At 45.0% G+C, this 19688-nt stretch overlaps 1 protein-coding gene across 1 annotated transcript in view; it reads left to right on the plus strand.

Moving 5' to 3' along the window:
- The window catches only part of FLI1 (Fli-1 proto-oncogene, ETS transcription factor), a 115643-nt gene extending 96356 nt beyond the window's left edge, over window positions 1-19287 (plus strand). Inside the window, exons 6-9 of the mRNA XM_063093443.1 lie at window positions 12412-12477; window positions 14141-14200; window positions 16133-16180; window positions 17295-19287. Of these exons, the coding sequence (XP_062949513.1) occupies window positions 12412-12477; window positions 14141-14200; window positions 16133-16180; window positions 17295-17824 (704 nt within the window). The 3' untranslated portion in view covers window positions 17825-19287. The remainder of the gene's footprint in view (window positions 1-12411; window positions 12478-14140; window positions 14201-16132; window positions 16181-17294) is intronic.
- The last annotated feature ends 401 nt before the right edge of the window (window positions 19288-19688 follow it).

The raw sequence follows: 19688 nt of genomic DNA on the forward strand, positions 1-19688 counted from the left end.
CTCCAGAGGCGTACGTTCCAGAACGTCTGGAGATCAGAGGTGCGACAGCTTTGCCCATTTAGGTTTTGACCAAAAGATCTGTCCTTCGAGTGTGAATTAATTCCTGTCTACTCAATCTTCAAACACAATTTGGATTCCTTCCCATTCCCCCTTTCTCCTGGTATACCTATCCTGTCCTTTCTCACCCCAGTGCACATTCTGGGAAACCACACTCCCCCTTTTAAGACCAGGGTCGGATGACGTCGCCTCTTTACCGTCACGTCCACCCCTTCTCCAGGGTTGCCAATTGGGCATTCAGCGGACTCTAGCACAACAGTCTTTTGTCATGCAAGACTTGAAGCATCTTGGAGGTAGGGACCATTGAATGGATGGATGAAAATTATAGGCAAAGTGCCTTAAACTCCTCCCCAAGAGCTGGTGTAAAGCTAGCTTTTCCTGATGTTTGTGGGGCTGATATTTTGGCTTCATCCACTGCAGATATTGACCTGGTACTGCCTTTCCTCTCGACCTTGCCCTAAATTTCCATCTCATGCCACACCAAGGTGATTCCTCTGAAGCTGTGATCAGTCCCGTCCCTGAGTAATGCAGGAGGAGCTCACAAAGCACAGACGTCAATCACAAGGCGGCCGTTCTGCTTCAGTCCTTTGGCCCAGGCTCCAGAGGCAATTTTTATCAGCTTAAACTCCCCTTCAAGGGCCTTCAGGTCTGAGCCAGTGTAGAAAGAGGCTGAGGACAGAACCAAACCGAGGAAAGTAACATTGCAGGAGAAATACATCTTCTGCTCTTTTCAGCCTTCCTTTTTGCACTTGTCTTGTCACCCCTCCCCCACCCAGCAATGACACCTAACATTTTTTAAGCACCTAGTATGTGCCAGGAACTTTTCTACTCACCTCACATTACACTTCACAAAACCTTGTGGAGTTGGTGCTATTATTACTCCCATTGCACACATGAGAAAACCAGAGCACAGATTGGTTCAGCCCAAAGCACGGCGCTAGAACTAAGCAGAGCGGAGTGTGTGCCTGCAGCGGCCTCCCCACCAGGCAGCAGCACGGGCTCCAGCACGACCTTCTCCTACTCTGCCCGCCGACCTCCCCCATCAAAAGGCCCCTTTCTTCCAGGTAGCTGATAATTGTCTGGTGCTAAGAGGATATGGTTAGGCTGATTGATTCCGGCTGTGGTTCAAAAACTCAGGAGGCTGATTCCATGCATTCAGTTTTATTTGCATTTCAAGAAGCGTAATAGGTGGTTTTACAGATTTTGTAATTGTTATCCTTTCCAATTTATATAATATTACACATATCCTTTTGTGTTTAATACTGTATTTAAGAGGATAAAGGAAAAAAGAAGAGATTTAGAAAAGAAAATATTTCTATCAATAAGGACGGCAATACACTTAATTCAAACAATGAGTGCAGGGGGTGGATAGCAGTCCAATAAATCAAGTTGCAAACTTTCCCTCAAATTAACAGGTAAGCAACCTTCTGCTCCTGCAAGCTTTATAGACTCATGGTTCTCAAAGAGAAAGAAAGGATATCAGAATTACCTGGGAGGCATCTTGAAGCTGCTTGCTGGGAGGCTCCTGCCACACTCCCCTGGTGAACTCACATGTGCCCTCGGTAGGTGAAGGAGTGGGGACCAAGTTGGAGCTCAGCACCTGTGTTCTTAGAATAAGCTCCTTCCATTGCTCCTGAAGTGCTCTCCTCCACCCCAGCTCCACCCTGACAGCCAGTGCTTTATTCCAGTACTTAGTAGAGCAGAAACATGTCTTCCCGCTCTGCATCAGCAACTTTCTGCCACCACCAAGCTCACCTCTTCTTTTCCCTGTGCCAGAAGGCACCGGGCCCCTAGTGCTGTTCCTGGCTGCTCGGAAGTTCCCACTTGGGCTTCCCCCATTCCTTGGTCATGGGTTTGGTCTTTATGCTTATCAAAGCTGCTCTTGGATGCTCTCTGGAGGAATAAAGAACCTGACAGGAACCCATTCACTTGCTCTGCAGCATTAACGGTGGTGACAATGAATGCATGAGCCCTGCTGCATTTTAATAAAGGAAAATGACTTTGAGTAAAGAAACCTCAAAAAGGGAAAGGGACAAGGTGCAAGGCTGTGGGAAAGGTAATTGGGGGTGACTGGCTTCCAGAGCAGCCTTCCAATCAAACTCAACTCAAAGACAGCTCCTCCTCCATTGCAGGGAGGGGCCTCCAGTGAGGGCAGAGCTCCCCGGCAGGGACACTAATTTCTCTGCAGTGGTTCACACTTACTCAGTGGGCCATCAGGGTTTTCGCATCTCTAATTCGTCTCTAGACTCTGGGCTGTTGCTATTTTAGGCTTGCCATCTCTACCTGGTTTCAAGTTTCACTTTGACTCGGGTGTTCATCTCACTCCAGATAACAAAGCTAAGACTCAAAATGAAATTGGCCTTGGTCGATGTAGCTCCATTGCCGTGGCCATGTGGTCTTCTTCTCCAACAGAAACTAAAAGTGTTCCCTGTTGGCTGTTTTGAGGGGTGGGGTCCCAAAATACTTAGGAAAGAAAAGTGCTCCAGATGACCCCTTGGTGGCCACCTCAACCCAACATTTCAAATGCGTTTGTTTTGCCTAATACACTGATTTAGAAATTCCACCACAGGGAGGTCATTTGGGGGGGCAGTGGTTGCTGGAAAGTTTTTTAAAGAAGCTTGTTTAGCTCGATCCTCATAAGCCAATTTTTTCTATCTATCTGGAGAAAGAGAAAGACAGAGAAGCTTCTCTCATGCCAGACAGAGGTGCAGGGGTTTGGGGCATCTTCTAGTGAAAAGCCAAGTAAAGTAGCATCATTTGTTATTTGAATATAAAACATTTCCCTGCACTGTTTTTATAGAAGGAACCACCTTATCTCTTCAAAGAAGCCCCTCTCTGAGATAATAAGGAGCTTATTTCTCATGAAATACCCTTGTGGGAGAAAGTAAGGCCTTTGAGGAGGAAAAGCAGAGGCTAGAAAACTAACCAGCACGAGTGGGCTTTTCCCCTAGTTTCAGGGTCTGTGAGCTTCCACACATGAGCATCAAGAAGTTTAACACGTCTCTTTGATGAAATTCTAATTCTCGTGTTAGGCATAATCTAATCAGAAAAAATTTTAAATTAAGTGGAACAAAATATTTCATCTGTCAAAATCCAACACATTCTTCAAAGCCCAATTCAAGTCTCACCTGCCTCGTGATTTTTTTCCTTACTCCTAAAGATGACGGTCTCTTCTCTGAACCCTACCACATTCATAAGCTATTTATGGACTTATCTACAGATTACCTCGTCATCTTTAATTGTGACTTTTGTCTTGTATCCTTTCTCCCAGACCTGTAGATATTCAGTAAGTACTATTGACAGTTGATGGATTCACTGGGGAAGAAAAATCTAGTCTTCGTCAATTTAGTTAATTATTCACTCAGTCCTCTTGCTTCACTGAATAAAGAACCAGGAAAAATTAGCTTTGGTGCACACAGAAAGATTAACTTTTTTCTTCCATGAATTAGACTCTGGAAGAGAACAGCAGCTATAATTCTACAGTGCACTTTGGAGTACATAAAGCATTTTCACATGCACGAGCTCATTTATCCTGAAAAGATCCCTGAGAGGGTTAAATATGCCATTTGCTTTCCCAGACTCTTAAATTTAGTAATAATCATTTTCCCCCAAGTATCTACCTTTCCCATGTAGGTTAACTGAGGTTCAGAGAGGTTAAGCAGCTCATAACTGGCAGAGATGAGAAGGCAGCCGAGGAGCTCTGACCCCAATTCAGAGTTCTTGCTTTTGCAACGAGCCGTTTTACTGTTTGGAATGGATTAAAGACAAGTTACAGAATTCCTTCCCCTGAAGATCTTAAGAGCCCTCAGTAACACCACAAACAGTCCTGTGCTTGATAAGATTTAGGTGCCAGTCTCTCAAAGACATGAAAATTGTTCTTGGTATAACTTTGAAAAATCTTTGAGCTTCAAACGTCTTTGGCCTGCCTGCAAAATAATTATGAGTCCTACCTAATATCCTAGAGGAGTTTAGAGAAGGCAGTTTTTATGCTATGAGTCATATTTTCGATTTCTATTAAAATTCTTGCGTGGACACATGTGCTTTCTCTCAGGCTTTGGGCCTCCAGGCCTGTGCTAATTTGCATGTCTGGTTTAGATAATGTCTGAGGTCCCTTCCAGTCTGAAAAGGAGCCTCTGATTCTATGATATAAGTGGGACCACATTCCACCTTCCAAGAATTGATGGCTCTTTTTCTCTTAACGACTGTGCTTCTGTCTGACGAGTGGCTGCAGGACTCAGGGGCTGAAGCGTTTCATGCTCACCTGCCAGGCCACAAAAGATGGAATGTTCTTCAGGATGAACTCACCCGTCCGCTTCTCCTGCACTGACTCCAGAGACTTGTCCTTTGCGGCAAACCACTTCAGACATAGGTCCAAAGGCAAATTATAGGAAGTTTGGGGATTTTAAGTTTATTGATTTGAATGGCAATCCTAAATCAACATGAGTCTAGGACCACAGATTGGGCAATCACCTTGATTCTAAGTTTAAAAAACTTAGTTGACTCTTAAAGAGACTAGGCTTATTGCACCTTTCATTATGCAAACATTAAAGAGATGCTCTCAAGTTTTTTAGCTAATTTTGCTATCCTCCTACATAAAGCAATCCTCACTAAACAACTCCTAAAAAGGAACTGACTTTCTAGAAGGTCTTTGAGATCAAAATAGGGTGATTCGGTCACTTTTCAAAAGAATTATGGAGCTATGTGGAGCTCTGTTTTCATAGTGTTAGTCTTTGCTCAAATTAAGTATTTTAAGGGAGGTCCTGCCCCCAACATTGCTTGCTTCCCTCCCCTGGTTTTCTTTTCTCCATAGCATTCATCACCTTCTAATACACAATGTAGTTTAGTATTTGTTTTGAATGGACACCACACAGAGGAAGGATGTTTGCCTAGCCATCACTGTATTCTTAGCACATACAAATGTCTGGCATCACAGTAGACATTCAATGAAACTTTATCGAATAGATGAATGTGTGTTGGGACATAAGGTATCAATTATATCCAATAAGCTGGTATGAATGAAGGGGCAAGAACCAGTTCTTGGGGGGAAACAATGATGATTAAGATTCAATCCCTCTCTTCCAAAAGATTACCACCTAGCATGCACAAAGAACACACTAGAAGACTGAGCAAGACAAGGACAATAGCAGGAGACAACTCACCAGTGAGCCTTGACCTACAGAACGATGAAGGAAGTGGATGCAGAAGCTGAACTGCTAAGCAGACACAAGACTGCATCCCCAGTGGCCGAGCAGAGGGAGGGCAGACCCCTGGGAACATCTCAGCAGAGGAGGGTCAACCAGGTGGAGGGGGTAGACCACTGACTCACACTCATTTATCCCCAACCCCGGTTACCTAAGTAGCCTGTCATGTTTTCTTTTTCCTACCTGGAATCCTCTTAAACCTGAGGCAGATCTAACCAAAGAAGCATGCAATTTAGTTACATTTACATGGCCCAATGAGGAGGAGAGTTTTGGCAAACACCCAGTTAATCTAGTCAGTGTGAATTGCTTTTCTACATAAGGCTGGCTCCGCAATCCCACTTTGAGGCCTTATCAAAATACATAGGTCATTCAGACATCTGTCACTTAGACACAGAGCCTGTGGGAGGAGCAAAGTGACAGAAGGGCGGGGCTCAACAGGGAGCCTCCCGTGACTGTGGCACTTGGCAAACGTACCACTCAACTTCCCAAACTTTTCTTTCAAGCATTTTTTTCATATGCCTTTTTTCCATCCACACATGTATCTCAGACAGTACCTCCATTATACTCCACACAGCGGGGCCGCTTCTGAGGCTGTTTGGATTCCAGGACAAGATCCTAGGGTGAAGGAAATCTGATCCAGGGTGGTTTTTTTTTTTTTTTTTTTTTTTTTCCCCCTGTGAATTCCAAGTTTGGAGAAAGCCTTCCCTGGGTATTTCTCTCCTCCTGAGGTCTCAGTGGAGCCAAGCTCCTCTGTTGCTCTTTGGGATATAAGATGCCACCAAAGCACAGGCAGAGTGGCCCCCATAGAATGGGTTGAAATGAGGTGAGGACTAAGCCCTGAGCTTCAAGGCCAGCTGGGCAGGGACTTGGGCAGCTGACAGCCTGGTACAAGAAGGATGCTGGATGCTACCCAGTCCTAATATTCCAGCAGGTTGCCCATTGCCACCACCCCTCTCTGTCTGGGGCAGCGTTTCTCAAACCAGGGTCCAGGATAATCCATCTCTTCTTTTAAAAGAGGCCACGTTGTATTCACATTTGGGAACCTGTGATCCAGGATCACAGGTATGGCACTGTCCTTCCTCCTTTATGAACCTCAGGCTTCTCTTCCTTTTCAAGACCTCCTTGAAGAGCTTTTTAACCTCATTTCACCATGATAAACATCACAGAAGGCAAGCAAGATCGAACAGACCACAGGTATGCTGTGTGCATTTTTAAATGGCCATTCATTGACTGCTTCTTTAATCCTCATAGCAACCCTATAAAGCATTCGTGATTATTGCTTTTTTAGAGAAGCAGAATCTGAGGTTCAGAAAGGCAGAGAGACATAACCAAGATCACTCAGCAGAGTAAAGAGTTGGAACCCAGAGAGCTGGGTGGAAACCCAGGTCTAAGTGATTTTGAATGCCTTGTCAGAACTACAGGAATAACTCTGAGGCCCACCTGTGGAAAGGGTGCCTTTAGGATGGTATCCTGAGCCCTGCATGAGCTGTGCTTGCTTCGGGGCGAGCTGCCTTTGCACTGTTTTTGAAGTGGGACGCCAGGCCTGTGGGTCAGACCAGCAGGGCTAGGGCAGGCGTGTGACAGAGAGAGTGGCAGACCAGCAGCCGGTCCCAGGTTGGGGGCTGTGAGTCCATGAAGCAGAGTAGGAGGCACAGCGTGAGGGAGAGCCCAGAGGAGGCCAGCCTCAGGCCAGTGGCCTGTAGAGCCTGCTCCTCTCAAAGACAGGGGCTCCAGAGGGTCACCTAGTCCAGCCCTCTACCAGTATGTGTCACACCTGTCTGATCGCCCAACAACAAAGACCGTTGCTGGCCTACATGGTGCTTCCCTGTCGGGTTCTGGGTGACATTTCTTCCTCCTAGGGGGCTTGGCTCTTCCACAGAAGTTGAGGGCTTTGGGTCAAAGGCCCCCTTTATGTGAATGTTTCTCTTTTGGCATCTTCACTCTTTGGAGTAAGTAGGTCTGGATCTGACACCCGAGGCCCCGCTCTGCTCTGGGCATGAGCAGCCTTGCGTGCTGCTTGGCTGAAGGTCTGCTCTCAGAAGCTGGGCTCTCCAAGGCTAAGCAGGGCTAGGTGCTGTCAGCCTCTCAGCAGCAGCCAGAAACCCAGTGAGAAGTGACCAGGAGAATTCATCTTTTCCCACAAGTCACTGAGAGCTAGGCCGCATTTCGTCGGGGCTGAAGAGAGGCTTTTGTGTGTGGGCATCATAGGACCTCTGGCCTGGGCGAGTCATGACAGTGGAGCACTGCCTGTGGGCTGCATGTTGGGGCCTTCCAACAGCTAGCTGTAGGCATCAGCACAGGAAGAAAGGGCATTCCTGAGATGTCCGGCCATACTTCTAGGATCAGTTTAAAAGCTTCACACAGGAATGGAGTTAACACTGGTATGTCTAGGGGACGGTCATGTCCAAGAAAGCTTTCCCCTTCCAACAGGGAGTTTTGGAAAAAAATTACCATGCTCATATTTCTGCACCCCAAGAGGCTCTCCTGGAATCTAAGAGGCCATTTAGTGTCAAGTTCAGCCACACTGAGCATCACATAAAGGGGATACTGTTAAGGCCATGATATAAGTGAGGCTGAATTATCCACAATGGCTGGCAAGGCCCTGGTTCTCCAGAATGAGGCTCAGGTCTCTGTGCTTTGGCAAAAGTTGATCTCAGGACTGCCTGAAGCCACAAACTCCAGATGAAGCCCATTGATGACGCCTCTGAAAAGGAGTCACGGTGAGATCTGTCATCTTGGTACTCCATATAGCCAGGGGGTGTCAGCCTTTGTTAAAGTAAAAGGCAAGTTGGTGAGAATCAAGGTGTGATTTTCTGCTGATGAAGCCATCTGCCACCACAGATAAGTTCTGAGATCCTCAACTCATGTACTGGTCCCAACAGCCACTTTTTTGTGCACTGTGCCTTTGGCTGCTGCCTCAAGCTTGTCTTTTTAGAAGTCAGTCTACAGAAAGCAGACTCCATGCTCCATGTCTGGGAGGGTCTCAGTGCACACTCAGGCAGCTTCTCGGAGCATGCACACCCTACTGGAGCACTCTTCCAGGCACTGACCAACAGCCAGGGCCCAGGAGCTCTGACACAGCTGGGCGTCGGGCTCAGGGAGGGGTGGTGTTTGTGTAGGAATGTGAGCTGCTGGGTTAGCTCCCTGGTCCAGACTTTTCCATTTTGGTTATAGACACATTTCTGTTTGTGTGTCTGAGACTAGAGCTGACCACACTCCTAAGTTTTTACTTGCATGACTTTTAGTAGGAAACAAATGAACCTTCATTTCGACAATGACATTGTTACACATATATAAAATAAGATGCAGGCCACTTCAATGAGTGGCATCCAGTCCTTGACGTTCCTGTGGGGACAAGCTTTCAGCCTATGCCCTGTAAATAGGTGGATTGTTGTCCATTACACTCAGAGAGGACACAGGGTTGATATAATCTACCCTCCTTGTCACCCCAGACTTGAGTTGCCTGGAGACAGTTTTGTGGGGAGAAGTCAGGGTAGGAACCCTGGATTCTCTTCGGCGAGTGATATAGTGAACAATTAGGGAATTGTGTATATTTAACAAGAAAGAGCAAATATCAGCCCAGTTTATCCATTTACTCAACAAATACTTATCGTGTGCTTCGTCTGCATTGGGCTCTGCTCTAGGTGCCTGGATATATCGAGAACACAACAAAGGCCTCTACCCCTATGGACCTGACATTCAGGTGGGGGATGCAGGCAATGAACAGCAAACACGAATTATTGATTACATTAGGTGATAAGTGGAAAAATAAGAAGTAGAGCCGGGTGAGGAGGACAGAGGGGAGGAGGGAGGAAAGTTATGTGTATTTGGTAGGCTGACAAGCATGGTTCTGGGTCTGAGTATTTTTTAGGTATATAATAATAATGCAAACCATAATATTGATTGCTAACATTTACCGAGGCCAGCTCTGTGCTCGGCACGGTGCTGGGTGTTTATTTGGATATCTCATTTAATCTGCAAGGCTGCCCCAGTTCTTCAGACCTCTAAGGCCAGATCTTACTGCTTGGCCATGGGCCTTCTCTATCTTCATGCTTTGTCTTTAAAGCAGGAATTGCTCCAAAACACACCAGTTTTAATTTAAATCTTACATTAAGTAGACTTCCCCTGGAACCCCAGTGCCTATGGACTCTAGTAAATGAGCCTAGCTGTGCTTTGTGGATTTAGGTGGCAGCAGTAGGATTTTCCATGCCAACAGATGGGAGTAAAAAAGCAAATGGAAGCGAGGCCTGTGGTCTTTGTTACTCTGACTGTGCCTGCTGCTCAGACCCTTGGCTGAGGACACCAGCTCATGGCACAGCCTGTGGCTGTTTATTGCTCTGTTAACTTCACAGTGAGAACACAGGTCAGGCTGATTGCTGGGTGGCCTCTCTGTTTCTGTCACTTCCTTTCCACCTATGGAGAACTGTAGGCTTGGTTGGGACCCTGTGGGAGTATTCTCCAAAGAGCTGTGTGTCCCTCCTCAGGCCCTGGCAGAAAGGATGGGGCTGCTAAGACACTTCTCTCGCAAGGCACCAACTTCAAACCATGGTTGGTCACTTAGAGTTACAGAAAAATCCGGTGATCACCTTCCACTGTTGGTGAGGGGGATCCAGCCACACATTCTGTGACTTTCACATGCCTGCTCTGTCCCTGGGGCTAGAACAAAAGAATAGGAAGAAAAGCTGATAAGAAGTTCATGGTAACTATAGCCATGGCCATAATTTGGGCTTTAAAAAATGGTTCTTCTAAATGGTTCTAACATAGCTTTCAGACAGGGTTGAAGCCTTCAGCAGACTAATGATTGAGTAGAAAAATCGGTTAGGAACATTTGAGACAGAGATTTTTATCAGTGCAGTAAGTCAAAACTCAGGTCAGAACTTCAGATGACATACACCAATTCTTTTTTTTTTTTTTTCTTTTCTCTTGAATTTGTCACTGGCTATTCCACTTTCTGTTCTGTTCCTACTAGCGTGGCCTCCTTCCCCCAGGCACTCCAATCCATTCTACACACGAGGACGAGCTCTTTCTTCACCATACCGTTTTCCTGGTCTTGCTGCATGCCCAGAACCTCCTTTGGTTTCCCCTGCCGGTCACCAAGGCCACGGAGCTTGCTGAGCTGCCACCAATATGGCCTTGCCCATGCTGCAGTGCTCGCTCCTGGTACTCCCCTGTCCCCTCCCTCCACATTCCTCTCCTTCAGTCATGCACTTTCACGCATGGCTGTCCCGGATGCCACCCTGACATTGCGCCACCGCCTCTGCCTTGTTCCTGCCTGCGTTGCTCACTCACTCCTCTCCAGAGAGGTCCCACCCAAGCCTCGCTGTCCCAATCACACTCGCCTCTCCTCCCTTAACCTCCAGTAGCCCTTCATGTCGCCAGCATGCCTCTGGCACATGACCTGGTACTTCCTCACTATCTTAGCTGTCTCCTCGTACTGAAATGCAAGGTGGGGAACCTGCTTCATCTCACATCACGTCCACACTATGACCAAGCACACGATGCCTTGTACAAGTTGGTCTCAAATAAGAGTAGCCTCTCCCCACCCATAGAGAAGTCTCTGACAGACCTCCCTTTCCCGTTTGCTTAGATCCACGTTGCACACACTCTGCAGACCTCTGCGAGACGTCTCCGAAAATGCCCATCAGAGCCTTCACCCTCATTCCAAGCTTGTAAACCAGTTGGCTTTTCATTTGTTTCGTTTGTTTTTAAGCAAGAAGAAGAATCTATTGACAGGAGAAATAGTGAGGGAAAAAAAAGTCAAGTAAAAATAAAAACAGACGACTTGAAGGAGCTGAGCTGCTTCTCTTCCCCTTCCCTGCCCCTCCCCCCCCTTTTTGTTTTCCTTTCATGCCATTTGCTAAAAGACTGTCATTTAAAAACTGAACTGGCTTTTCCAGAGCCATGAGGAATGTGCATCTGCACATGGATTTTTCCACAGGAAAATTGTCCTTGTCCCTTGGTTCTCCTTAGGCAGAAACAATGAGACCAGGCAATGGAGGAATCCACCCATCTCCCCGGTCTTCTCATTTGTCTGGGAGGCTCAGAAGGGGCCGAAGGGCATGGTTTGTGTCCCCCTGTCCGTCTGCCTTTCGCTGATGTTTGCGCTCCATTTGCTCAGATGGCTTATATGGTTTCTTTGTTGTTCATGGAAAGATTTTGAGAGTCATAATTCTGTGTCCTTAAGCTCTCCTGCTCTTCCTGCTCCGTGTCTCCATGAGATTCACACCACGAGAAAGGAAATGGGGGAAGTTTCCAGCAGTTGGTTAAGCAGTTTCTGAGCACAGTCATGGAGGCACGTGGATCCTTTCAAGAAAGGGTTTGGGATTACAAAGTTCAGGCTCCATAGAGTCTTCTCCAAGACAGTCTAGAAGCACGCCCCTGGTCACTTCCAAGCAGGAAGTGTCTCTCCACCACTCAGTTCTTGATCCAGCCTTTTTCTAGGCCTTTCCCCTTTCTCTGTGGCCCTCAGGCCAGCCCACTCCACTGCCAGGAGAAGAGCAGGAGAGACCTAAGGGAGCCCCGAATGCGCTCACACTCTGAGATGTCATCCCACAGCACCAGTATGATGGGTCAGCCCCCAGGGGTGTCGCGGGCCAGGCTTTCTCCTGCGGCCTTTCATCCAGACCCCACCTCTTCAGAGCTGCTTGAGGGACTTTACTACACAGATAGGACATTTTTTCTCTCTAACTTTGTGTTAGTTCTTATTTGTAGAAGGCATAATAAGGTGCTACACATATGTCATCTCATCTGATCATTACCACAATTCATGGTAATGATCAACAGGTAAACAAATCATGTAAATTTTCATTTCCTTGTCAAAGGAAATCAAGGCTCAGGAAAGCTATGATTCATCTGAGGTCTCACAACAATGAGTGGCAGGGACAGACCTTGAATCAGTTCTCTGACTTCAGATTCTGGGCTCTTCCTATTATTCCGGCTCCCAGAAAACTGAAATCTGCTTTAAAATCAGAGTGTTAGGGTTTCTTCCACCATTCCACCCCCAACCCCAAAAGAAGAGTACACTTCTGGCACTTACTGATGCTTAATGAGTTACCGCTGAATTAAACTTAATTCCTCCTGATCGCAAGGAGATAATCTCCACGCAACCTTCTGAAAAGCAGCTAACGTACCTCTATTTGTTGTTTTTCATTAGACCCTTCTTATGACTCCGTCAGGAGAGGAGGATGGGGAACTAACATGAATTCCGGCCTCAACAAAAGTAAGTAAATGTCATACTCTTCTTTGGGAGGAAAACATTTTTCCGAGGACAGGGATGAAGAGCAGGGTCACGAGATAAAGGAAGATAGGAGCAAACATTTGTTTCGCTGCTTTTGAGTAGACATCACCATTAATTGCCAATTCAGGGCCTGTCAGTGATAGCCACTCTTGAAAGATGTCACTTGAGAGATGACATGTCACTGGAAAGATGACGTGGGATTTTCATTTGGATGTTTGAGTTTCATTTCATTGCACTTGATTTTAGAATTTTTGACGTTTGAAGGTTTCTTGGGACAGGGTTCTGTATGAATGACAGGTCACTGGATTTGGATTCTGTTATTTAAGCCAGGATAATGACCTTCTAGGACCTCACTCCTGTCGCTGTTGAGGCTTAATCAAACCAATGTTCCTATACCCATTTCATGAAAGACTGAGATAGAGGATAAACTGATGAGGGCTGATAGGGGTCTGAGACATCAATCTGTCTACCAAGTGGGGAGGTGATGATGTGTTGAAGTCTGCCCAATATCTCCCATTGAGGGAGCAAGGAACAGGACAACTCATGAACTTCTCGACCAGAATGTGTCACACTTGCTGATTCTAGGAAGCAAAATATCCAGCAGGTGAATGGATAGTGAAGGGTTTCTTTCACGAAAGAGGTTGGAATTATAAATGAATGCCCACGCAATAACCAAGATCCCTTTCAGTTAGATATATTAATTATTTGTTCACTCTGCACACAGCACTTGGGACTATAGGATTCACAAAGATAAGTCAGATGTGGACTGGTCCCTTAAGCGGGGGAGAGAAATCATGCATACACATAACTCTTTCCATCTGGTTGGGGACTGGGAAGGCTTTGTGACCTTTGTAACCCTTTGAGTTAGCTGTGGATGGAGAAGCAGGATTTGAACCTGTGAGACAGGAGGACAGGTGCTCCAGTAGAGGTGGGGTCGGGGGAAGACATCCAGTGAGGCATGTCCGGCAGTGGGCAAGGACCCCTGGCTTCCAGAGTTTAGGATGCATGATGGAAAAGAAGTCTGGAAAGGTGGAAATTGCGACTGATGATCTGAAGACGGACAATAAGGGCAATGAAGAGTCACTGAGGTTTTGCACAGTGGGGCGTATGATGGGACATGGGAAGAGAGAAAAGGGGCGAGAACAGAGTCAGACTAAGCCTCGGACCATGCAAGAGGCTACGACAGGCCTGGGAAGGGCATGCGTGAGAGATGCTGTGAGGGGAACTCACAGTGCGTGGCAAGGCGGGAAGCAGCTGGTCTTCGCCCAGATGCCATGTTCTCGTTAAGGACCTCTCGAAATTTCCCATTTAAAAATAAAATCGACAGCCCCCGTACCAGCAGACATGATATGCTTTCAGTTTACTTTTTTAAATTGTTGTTTATCTTTTTCTCCCCCATTGAAATGTATGTTCTACCAGGAACTGCTTGTTCATTGCTAAATCTCCAGCACAGAGGACAATGCCAGCACATAGTAGATTCTAGATAAATATTTATCAAATTAAGTGAATAAATGAGTTGTGGAGGATGAGTGAATGAATGGGTGAGAAAGCACAGTGGTTCTCCTCCTGGAGGGCGTTTGACAAGATTTCCCATTCCCTTGTGGAGAATGGCCGCACTTACTGTATTTCTCTTCCTCTTGCCCAGGTCCTCCCCTTGGAGGAGCGCAAACAATGACTAAGAACACGGAACAGCGGCCCCAACCAGGTACCTGTCCAGGATGTGCAGGCTCTTCTTTTCTTCTCGTGCAGCTGTTGATTCCACACGGTCAACGGATGGAGAATTTAAGCGATATGTCACCACAGTTTTCTTTCAAAGAGAGTCGCATTTGGCTCTCTATAATAGATCTGTGAATTAAGTAACAGGTACTGGAATCAGGTGGAGACTTGTTCACAATATCAGAGGTGAAAGGAACTTAATGATTAAACGTTCCAGTGCCTCATTTTGTAAAATAAAGACTCTGAGACCCAGAGAGGTGAAGTGATTTGCCAAAAGCCACACAGCTGGTTAATGCAAAAACTAGAGCAATAACCCCAGACTCCTAATTTCCTGCCCAAGCCTTTTATGCTTCATCAAACACTGCTTTCAAAAATAACCTCATCCTCTGAGGGGGCCTACTTAACAATTAAGGCAGAGGAACTTTTAAAACCATGGATTTAGAGACTCTCTGTATTGGAACAAAACCTAGGGACATCGAGGTCTCTAACATCTCAGTCCTGTGCTTACCTCACCTCTACTTGAGTACTTACAGCAGAGCAGGGAGTTTACTGCCTCGCTGGGCTCAATTCCACTATCCGAGCCAAAGTCTCCCTGCCTGTAACTTCCTCTAGAGCTTTCCAGTTTGCCCTCTGGAGAAGTCTTCCTCTCATTCCATGCAAAGGTCCTTTATCTGAGGAAAGCTGTTGTGCCCAAGCCCCAGCTCCACTCTGTCTTCTTCATGTGACACAATTGAGATTAAGTTCTGAACAAGTCATTTGCTTGGGGATGGTCAAATATTATTCTTCATCCCCACTGAAGACAGAGCAAGAGGAAATTGACCTCCATTTTACTGAGAAGGTTTAGAAAAAACCTGCCAACTGTGAAACACAAGTCAAGTGTACAGAGTTTTAAAGAACCTCCAACCATAACAAAATTAGGTTATCACCTGCCAAAAATATTTTAGTTTTCATGCTAAAAGTGTGGATTTATAAAAGGTACACTAAAGGGCCTTAAGTACTCTAAGTTAATTTATGGTTCTAAGTAGAAACCCAAAGCATATATTGAATTTTTTGATTTTTAATTTTTTATATTGAAGAATTATAATTGTAAAAATAGTAAAATTGTACAAAAGATTTGACAATATGGCCAAGTTGAGATGCAGTTCTCTACCATGATTTCCTCAGCTAAAAAGAGACAAACCTTACCTAAACCAATACTGCAAAGATTTTTTTTTTATGGCTAAATAACTGCATAAGTTTTAAGTAAAAAGATTTGAAGAATAGTCATTTTATAGCCGTAATATAAATTCCAGTTAGGTTGACATTTCCAACCTTAAAATCACAGAGTGTTGTACTAGAAGGGAGCCGAGGAGTTCGGTATCCCAACCTACTCATTTTGCAGATAAGCAAACTGATACCCAGAGCTTGTCCGGTAAGTGATTTGTTTGTAACATAGCCAGGGTTAGAACCCAGGCTGCTTGGTTTCTAGCATGTGTTGTTTATGCTACATCAGTAACACAGAGATTTGAATGTTGTTAGAATTAGGTAGAGCTACTAAAGATCTGTAAGCATGAGACTTTCTTTAAGCCATCAAATAAGCTTCAGCTTATTTGTTGTATGATGGAATATTATCCAGTTCCCTTCCATACATTTTCATTATTTCGTCCTGGATAATGGCAGCATTATCTACAAATTCTAGACACAAAACATGAAAAAAAGTGAAGCCATTACTATTCCATGTCATTTCTGTAATTATTGACACAAAGACCATAGCTGTGATCAAGATCTTTGAGGTCTGCAAATAAAAGCGGTAAAGTTTTCTGAAGTCAGGCTTTCCTAACATATTGAAGTAAAAGTACAAATCCCTGGGGCTTTGTGATTGTTGATGCTGTGGTCCTGTGTTTAATAACAGTGAAGCATATTTCCCCTTTTGTTTTCTTAGATCCATACCAGATCCTGGGTCCAACCAGCAGTCGCCTGGCCAACCCTGGTGAGTTTACCTTGACCTGCAAGCTTTTTTCCAGAATGTTTTGTGGGTTTGTGAGGTCACAGAGACCTTTACCCTGAGTCTAGACACCTGACTGGGGAGCAGTGTGTGCTTCTTTCCTTAAAAGGTTCAATGTCTGTTTCTATAATGCTAAAATTATAGGTCAAGGTTTGCTATTAGGTGCCAATGTCCATTAGCTGAGGGTTCTTCCGGAAGACAAATGTGTCAGCACTGCATCAAATGTGTCAGATCTGCACCAAGGTTTAGATCAGTAATAAACAGCACTGTAGAAGTTTCAGTAGGGAAAGATGAGGGAGAAAAAAGAAACAAGCCCAGTGAGCTCTCAATTGTCTTCCCATGCAAGGCACAAGTGAATAAATATTCCAAAAGTGTTTATTCTTGATTTTGGAAAGTGTTGCAGGAGTATCAGGGCTTCTAAAAGAGGTGTGTCCCTTAAAGTTGCAGACAAAGTAAATTTGATCATGTATTTTAAGGGTCTATTATTAAAAATAACTCTCAGGTGAGTTTTTCTAAACCAAGACCACAAAGACTGTGAGTTGACAAGGCTCTTGCAGTGGTGAGGCTCATACGTCCTCCTGTCCCAGGGCCTGACCATTCCTGCCAGAGGAGAAATAAGCCACCCAGCATCTTCCATTATTTTTCTCTCTGCCCAAGTTATTCTCTGAGAGCTTCTTTCTATAAAGGCCTGGACTACTGTCTAATCTCTTCTTAGTGATGAGGTTTCCCCAAGGTATTCCCTGTCAGCATGAAACAGTCAGGGTCATGAAAAGGCTGTCGGAGTCACAGGAGTGTCATGAGCTTTAGGTTGAAGGCATAGGGCAGCGGCTTGCCCAAGATGACAAAAGCTAGATCTGGGCAAAGTCAACAATTACCCAAGTTCCACTTACCAGGCCTTGGGGCAGATGTTCTTAAGATCTAACCTTGCTTATGATGCCCATCTCAGTGGCAAGTAGAAAAGCAAATCAACGATGCTGCTGAATGTGAAAGGAAACAGGGTCTCACAAAGAGTGAGAGGGTCCCTGCCTTTAGGGAATTGGGTCATGACTTCTCCAGGCTGAGATACTCTGTTTTCTCCTGTGTGCCTCACTGCCTGCAGGAAGCGGGCAGATCCAGCTGTGGCAATTCCTCCTCGAGCTGCTCTCTGATAGTGCCAACGCCAGCTGTATCACCTGGGAGGGGACCAACGGGGAGTTCAAAATGACGGACCCCGATGAGGTGGCCAGGCGCTGGGGGGAGCGGAAAAGCAAGCCCAACATGAATTATGACAAGCTGAGCAGGGCCCTCCGGTATTACTATGACAAAAACATTATGACCAAAGTGCACGGCAAAAGGTATGCCTACAAATTTGACTTCCATGGCATTGCCCAGGCTCTGCAGCCACACCCGACCGAGTCGTCCATGTACAAGTACCCTTCTGACATCTCCTATGTGCCATCCTACCATGCCCACCAACAGAAGGTGAACTTTGTCCCTCCCCACCCGTCCTCCATGCCTGTCACCTCCTCTAGCTTCTTTGGAGCGGCGTCACAATACTGGACCTCCCCCACTGGCGGAATCTACCCCAACCCCAACGTCCCCCGCCATCCTAACAGCCACGTGCCTTCACACTTAGGCAGCTACTACTAGAAGCTCGCTCACAGTGGCCTTCTAACTGAAGTCCCATCCCTCACGCCTCCTGGATTCCTTGGACTCTAAAGGAAATATGTGGCCTTGAAGAGAAGACAAAACTGGATGTTCTTTCTCGTTGGATAGAACCTTTGTATTTGTTCTTTAAAAACAATTTAAAAAAAAAATATTGGTAACTTTTGCTTCCTCTACATGAACAGGTGGATAATTCCATGGGCCAGTATGCCAGTTTGGATTCTCAATCTCCTGTCATCCTATAGGCTGAATATTTACAGTACTGGAATGTTTATATAATGGTTCTGGGAAAGAAGCTGTAAAGTTTCTTTGTATTTCTATGACCAAAGCAGTTTCTTATCAACACACGGGTCTCATCATTATAGGGTTTCAGTACAATAAAGAATCACGGACATAACCAGTCACGTTCTGGTTTGAGACTTAGTAAAAACAGAGACAGGAAGCTTATAATCTTATTTTAGGAGGACCTGATTCAGTGGATGGCAACTGGAACATTGGTTGTAAGGCCAGTAAGTTTTCACCCAACTGGAATTTGAAAGAAAGCACATGTGTGTGTATATTTAAGGACCCATGGGCATTGCAAAACCCCCTCTGTGGGCAATATGCACTCAGCTGACCATTCCCTCTAGAAATAGTCAAGATATGAGCTAAAAAAAAAAAACTTTAATGCAAATGCAGACATTCCTGAAAAGGAGAGAATTAAATAACTATTTTTTTTTTTCAAGTGATGACAGTAGGTCCCAGAACTTTGAAAAGTCGTAGGGATTTCTAAACTCAAAACAGATTCGCAAGCGCTGTGCGTTTGTCAGACCATCAGATCAGGGTCAACCAATCAGAAGGCAACTTACTGTATAAATTATGCAGAGTTATTTTCCTATATCTCACAGTATTAAAAATAAATAATTAAAAAATTAAAAAGAATAGATAAACGAGTTGACCTCGGTCACAAATGCAATTTTACTATCAAATCAGTGGTGGTTATTTTTTTAAATGTAATTTGTACATCTTTTGTCAATCTGTACATTTGGGCTGTTTGTACGTTTTTATAGCTGGTTTTTAAAAAGCATAATGTGACTATTGCTGAAAAGAAAACAGGGCGTTTAAGTCACCGACTTATTAGAAAGAGAAGCACTGGGACAGTTATTTAACAGCCATGCTCCAGCAGGCGAGGACAATTCATTTAAATCTTTAATGCTTTGGAAATGTTTGTAAATAACAGTACTTTAATAATTACAACTCTGAAATGAACAACCAAACTTTCCCTTGTGGAGACGAGGGATTTCCCTGCTCAATATATGCAATATATTTTTTAGGCAGTAAAATATATATAATTTTGCAGGTAATCGTTGACCTTTTTAAACTATATTAAGTGTTAGGCTGACAACTGTCAATGAAGACTATGTTGTAAAATAATTTGACTAAATAAATTGTGCCTTCTTCTCTCAGAACTGAAGACACTGTTTTCTTATTTACCCCTCAACGAGGTCAAAGGGTTTTCCCAGGGGAAGTTTTCTATTCACCTCTTACTCCATCGAGAATTCTTCAAATGTGCATAGCTCAGGACAGCAGAAGGTACAAAATCAAAGTGGTTTTTCATTGTTGTTGATGATGATTGCAGCCATTTATTTCAGGTCATTTAAATCTTCCTCCAGCCTAAAAGGGTTTTATAAGATGACAGCCAAGGCCACGGATAATCTGTGTCCAAGGACCAGAACAATACAAGCAGGTCCGTCCTTGTCCATTAGACTTCACTCTGTTGTGTCCTTCAAGCATGTCAAACCCAGGTGGACGACATCCTGATGCTCCAACAGAGAATAAGAGCCCAGCTGCCTTCTGGTCCCATGTCAGG

This window comes from Cynocephalus volans, chromosome 4 (assembly GCF_027409185.1).
Source record: "Cynocephalus volans isolate mCynVol1 chromosome 4, mCynVol1.pri, whole genome shotgun sequence".
NCBI lineage: Eukaryota > Metazoa > Chordata > Mammalia > Dermoptera > Cynocephalidae > Cynocephalus > Cynocephalus volans.